Raw genomic sequence first — 5,528 nt, 5'->3', positions numbered from 1 at the left:
ATAAGCATTCTACAGTCGATAGGATAGGCCTGCTCTCGAAGAAGCGCTCCGTAAACGGCAAGCTAGGCCTGCTCTCGAAGAAGCGCGCGTAAACCCTAAGCTAGGCCTGCTCTCGATAAGTACTCTACGATCGATAGGATAGGCCTACTCTCGATAAGCTCTCTACGGTTAATAGGACGGGCCTACTCTCGAAGAGCGCTCTATAGCGAAGGAGCGCTCCGTAAACGATAGGCGCACTATAGACGATAGGCGCTCCGTAAACGATAGGCTAGGCCTACCCTCTAAGACTACGGTCGACGGGATTATATACGTATTTAGCTAACCCGAGAATGTTCGCTAAAGCTAAAGGAGACCTAATAAAAGCCGCTAAGGCCTTTAGTAGTAAGTACGTAACTCTTCGCGATCGTACTTTATCTTGCCTATATAGGGTTGGCGTATACTTCGTAGTCTAGGGAGTATACCTTATAGGCGCATCCGTACCTTTCTCGGGCAATTAGTTGATATTCTAGGCAACTTTAATAGTAAATAACGGGAAAAGTAGGGCCTTGCTATTATTAATCCCTCGAGTAGTAGCGGTCTATATAAAGTTTTAGCATCTTTTATAAACTTTTACTAACTTACGAGGGCCCGAATGTTAGAGCGGGCAGATATTATAGGCGACGTTAATAGGAAATAGCGGAAAAAAGTAGGGCCTTACTATTGTTAATCCCTCGAGCGATAGCGGTCTATATAAAGTTTTAGCATCTTTTAGAAACCTTTACTAACTTTTAGCTAATAAGAGCCCGAAGATTATATCGGATAGAGTATTAACCCTTACTTCGATCCTACTCTTATAGGGCGAACGTAGAGCTGTTACCTTACTTGCCCTACATTTTCCTAGTAGTAAAGTTTATATACTATTATTAGTTAGTTTTACGTTGCTTCTTAGGTAGACAATAGAACTTATCCCGCCCTTAGCCTTATATATATATTTCTTCTCCCTCTATCGTTTCCTTCCTTCCTTCTTCTTCTATAAGATATCGTATATACCCTCTTACCCTCTTCTATAACGTTACCTTAAATATAAGAACTACGTTAACGGCATAGAAAGTAACAAAGATAGCTAGCCCGTTCTTTCGCCGCCTATCGGGGCACCCTCTTTTTAGCATAGATATATATATTAATTAGTAACTTCGGAGGTATTTAGAGATTAGAATACTACTAATACGTATATAGGGCGAGCGAGCTCTAGCGTCTGCTGCTTCGCGCGCGTAGCGCGTATCCCGCCGCAACCGCCGCCGCCGCATCGCCCTTCGATTGCGTTTGCTATAGCAGTAGTAGTAGTAGCAGCAGTAGCAGCTATAGAAGTATGCTAGTTTTAGGCGTCTCGGGATAAGAATATACTAATATCTCGAAGTCCGACTTTCTTTATAACCCCTATAGGCATAGTAACGTACGTTTTTAGCTTATCGATTAATCCTTAGGTATAGCACTAATTCGTAGAATAGCTATTAGCTTCTGCTAGCTCCTCCTCCGCTAGCTCCTCTAGCGTATATATCTTTAGTCTTGTCTGCTTATAATCGCTAGGCGCTAATATATTGCAAACCTCCGCTATAGTAGCAACTATAGTAGTAGCCGCAAGGCGGCGAGTAAGTATTGCTTTGCTCCGTTGCCTATTTTAATCGATGCTAACTACGATATAGTAATATCGATATAAACTTCGGTGCTAGCGGCGACGAGTAAGTTATTGCTTTACTCCGTTGCCTGTTTTAATCGATGCTAACTACGATATAGTAATATCGATATAAACTTCGGTACTAGCGGCGACAAGTAAGTTGTTACTTAGCTCTATTAGCTATTTTAATCGATGCTAACTATGCTATAGCGACGACTATAACCCTGCTAGCGCTAGTAGTAACGACGATAGCGATAAGTAAGTTATATATTCCTAGGCCGTTGTCGTGTTTATATATATACTAACTATACTATAGCGAGAATAAGCCTTTTATTAGCCCTACCGCCGTAGCCTTCGATGCTACCGCCCTCCCCCCTCCTACTGCTACTGCCGCCGCCGCCCTCCCTCCTCCTCCTACTACTACTACCGCCGCCGCCCTCCCTCCTCCTCCTACTACTACTACTGCCGACGCCCTCCCTCCTCCTCCTCCTACTACTACTGCCGACGCCCTCCCTCCTCCTACTACTACTACCGCCGCCGCCGTCCCTTTCTTCGCTCCGCCGGCCGTAGCACTAACGATAGGCGGGCAGGTTAGCAATATGCCGCCTATCCCGGCCGGAGGTGCTCGCGTACCTCGCCCTTAGCTAGCTAAGCCGCCTATTCCGGGTACGACGCCTAAGCCTGCTTAGGTTATAGGAGAGTAGTAGTCTCCGGATACTATCGACCGTAAGTTAGACTAATCGAGCGAGCGATTAAGGATTATACTAATATATATTATAGCGGCCTATACGAATCGCTACGAGTAGCTACGCTACGTCGTTTGTATTATAGAGACGACCTTAGGCTGTCGTTTCGCCTGCCCGTACGACGCCTACCGTCGCGATAGCCTTAAGTACTAGGGTTATTTAGCGGGCATTAAGGCCTATATTAAGAAGCCTAGTCGTAGTTGTGCTCGCTGCCGTCTCCGTAAGGTATAACATTCTTATTATATTCTAGATAGGATATAATACTAACTTCGTTACTTTTAGATCCCTTACTCCTATCGCGACGAGGAGCTTAGGCTCCTACTTAAGAAGAGCCTAGATCGTAAGCCAGATAGTTTCGGTAGTGGCTACGGTAGTAGCATAGGTAGTAGTAAAGGTAGTAGTACTTGCGGTAGCGTCGCCGCCTACTAATTTTTGCTTGTTCGCGTAGTAAGTCCTAAAATATAGTAGTAAGACGCATATCGCTTACTAGGTGTTCGGTATTTAGGTATAGTAGCTAGTCTACTTCTTTGTTTGCTTTTTTATTTGCTAGCCTTCGGGAATAATAGTGCTCTTTATTGTGTTTTCATACTCTTAGCGGTCTTCTATTCGGTATTTAGGAGAAGTAGTACGGCTGCTATAAATAGAAACTCTTCTCGGTCCTCTAATCTCGTTGCTATATTACTCTACTATATTCTTCGGCCTTTACCTTATATCTACTAAGTTGAAAGCGCTAAAGTCTAGGCATATAGTACTCTATAGATTCGCCGCGGCTCCGCTTGCCGAAGGCCTCCGACTAGCTAAAAGTTTATAAAAGTTAGTAGACGTTGCAGCGGCTTAATCAACTTTTATTTAAAACCCTAGAATTTACGAAATTAGCCTAAAGCCGACCTTCTTCAACTTCGGCGCTCTCTCGGGCAGCCGCTACTAGCTAGCCTTTATATATGTCTATGCTATATATAGAGTGTTAGATAGGCTTGACTTTAATTTCATTGCTCTGTTGCGGAGGCACTAGTTAATTGTATAGCTTCGCTGCGACGTTACATTTCGAGCGGTATAGTAGTATTCCCCTATAGGCGCTCGACGAAGAATTCTCCTAGAGAAGGTAGAAGAAGTTTTCAATGTTCGTCGCGCCTCCTATATCTATATCCGCAAGAGACTCCGGCGGGTTTCGTAGCTGTTGCTACAGCTAAACTAACGGAAGCGTACGATTAGTGACTAGCTAAACGCTAGCGATTTTGTTGCTCCGTTATTAAATGAATTAATAAGTAGAGCCCTACTGTTGCTCTCTGCTTACGAAGTATACACATCTTCCTAAGGTTCCTCGATTTAGTACGCGAAGTCTATAAGCCAATATTGATCTCGCTATCGATAGTATACGTTAGAAAAGCATACAGTAACAAGGAAGGGGTCTTAGGGCGGCCCTAGACTACATAAGGTCGGCTATCTAGTTCGTACTGTAGTTCTATAAGAAGTCAAATAGCACTACTGTTTAATAGCCGTAATAATAAGTAAGGAGGGGCAAATAGCAAGTATCTAAAGCTAGTCGCGAGCGGCCGAGATCATTTTGTGCTTCCGCTAACATACTAAGTGCTAACGATATACCGAACCAAATGCTAGCTATTCTATCCGTTAGCGTTACCTTCGAAAAGAGAATGTAACGAAAACAAGTTACTATCGCGTGAAAATTGCAACGTTAAAGCCGGCTTTTATAAACTTCAAACGCACTAGGATAAACCTTAAGCGCCCGCTTACTAAGAAAACCGTGTCTTACTATTCTCATCGCATTTCCTTAGCAAATATAGTGTGTATCGCGATTTCTAGTATATAGAATGTTTCTAGTAGTATTAAATATCGTAAAGTTAGCCCTAACCTTAATTTTTAATAGTATTCTAGCGGTTTCGAGCCTAAATCGCGCTTAGGAGCTAGATCGAGCGTAGCGTATTATTTTAGTAGGTTTCGAGACGCGTCTTCCTATACGCTCTTTATCCTACGAATCTTCCTCTTACTATTAAAACTAGTAATCGTTATAGCGGCTATCGAGGTAGTAGATAAGGCGCCGGCGGCTCTTATTAAATATAAGTCGGAGTTTCTAGATTGTATGTTTCTACTAAGCGATACTAAAGCGATTATCGACCTCGAGAACGAAGAGCGATACCTAAGCGGCGGTAAGGTTGTCGACGCGTAGTATATAATAGAAACGCGCTCTAGGCTTCTAAGTTAGTAGGAGATTAATAAGGCTAAGTAGTAGGAGGTAGATAATAATCTAGAAGCCGCCGTAGAAGCCGTAGGCGATAAGAATACTAATATTAGTAGTAAAGTCGAAGAGGGCGCGGTTTCTAAAGAAGAAGGCGATAGCGATAGCGATAGCGACAGTATCGCGCCTTACGTTATACGCGAGGCCTTCGAAGAGATTCTAGTACTATTGCCGCTATAGTCGTTTAGCACTCGCGAAGAAGCTAAGAATTAGATCTATAACTTCGCTCGTATTAAGGGTTATAAGTTTAAGCGATAAGGTACGAAACTAAACCTCCTCCGCTAGTAATAGCGTATCTTCTACTACTATAGCAAGGGTACTACGAAGTAGTAGTAGAAGGCTCTCGAGATAGGCGTAGCGACCTTTGTTAGCGGCTAGCGTATTAATGTTACTAGTAAGAAGCGTAAGCGGAAGGGTACTAAGATTACTAGTTATACTTATACCTTTATAATTAGCGCTAACTGCGACTACGAAGACAGTATTAAAGGTCCTAGAGTATACTAGTTCCTACGAGTTAGCTCTTAACTAAGGCATAACTATAGACTAACTAATGCCTACGGATTGCCTTAGTATAGGCGTCGCGAGCGGAGCGCTAAGATACTAGTATACCTATATACTTTGCATTCTTCCGGACTATTAGTAAGAGTATATCGCAACCTATATAAGAAGCGCTATATACCGGAAGGGCAGGACTCCCTATCGCCTTAAACTATAAGAGATATCTATAACTGTTAGTCTAAGGTTAGAGCTATAAAGCTCGGTAATAAGATACCTATTAAGAAGGTACTTTAGGTACTAGAAGAGCGAGGTTTCTTCGTACGTAAGAGCGTCCGAGATAGCCGCCTATAATAGATCTTCTTCGCTTACCTAACAA

The 5,528-nt window shown here is 43.0% G+C and overlaps 1 protein-coding gene across 1 annotated transcript; it reads left to right on the top strand.

Annotated features, from left to right (window-relative positions):
* Positions 1 to 329: 329 nt before the first annotated feature.
* MYCFIDRAFT_192638 (uncharacterized protein) lies at positions 330 to 2,298 on the top strand (the record flags this gene model as incomplete). The annotated part of the gene is made up of 8 exons (XM_007923307.1): positions 330 to 381; positions 1,216 to 1,346; positions 1,397 to 1,432; positions 1,615 to 1,628; positions 1,683 to 1,718; positions 1,774 to 1,809; positions 1,865 to 1,912; positions 1,971 to 2,298. 8 exons carry the CDS (start codon positions 330 to 332, stop codon positions 2,296 to 2,298), a joined length of 681 nt encoding a protein of 226 aa, XP_007921498.1.
* Positions 2,299 to 5,528: the final 3,230 nt, after the last annotated feature.

The sequence above is a fragment of the Pseudocercospora fijiensis genome, assembly GCF_000340215.1.
Source record: "Pseudocercospora fijiensis CIRAD86 unplaced genomic scaffold MYCFIscaffold_1, whole genome shotgun sequence".
In the NCBI taxonomy this organism is placed as follows: Eukaryota; Fungi; Ascomycota; class Dothideomycetes; order Mycosphaerellales; family Mycosphaerellaceae; genus Pseudocercospora; species Pseudocercospora fijiensis.
This window is presented reverse-complemented; position numbering and strand designations above follow the sequence as displayed.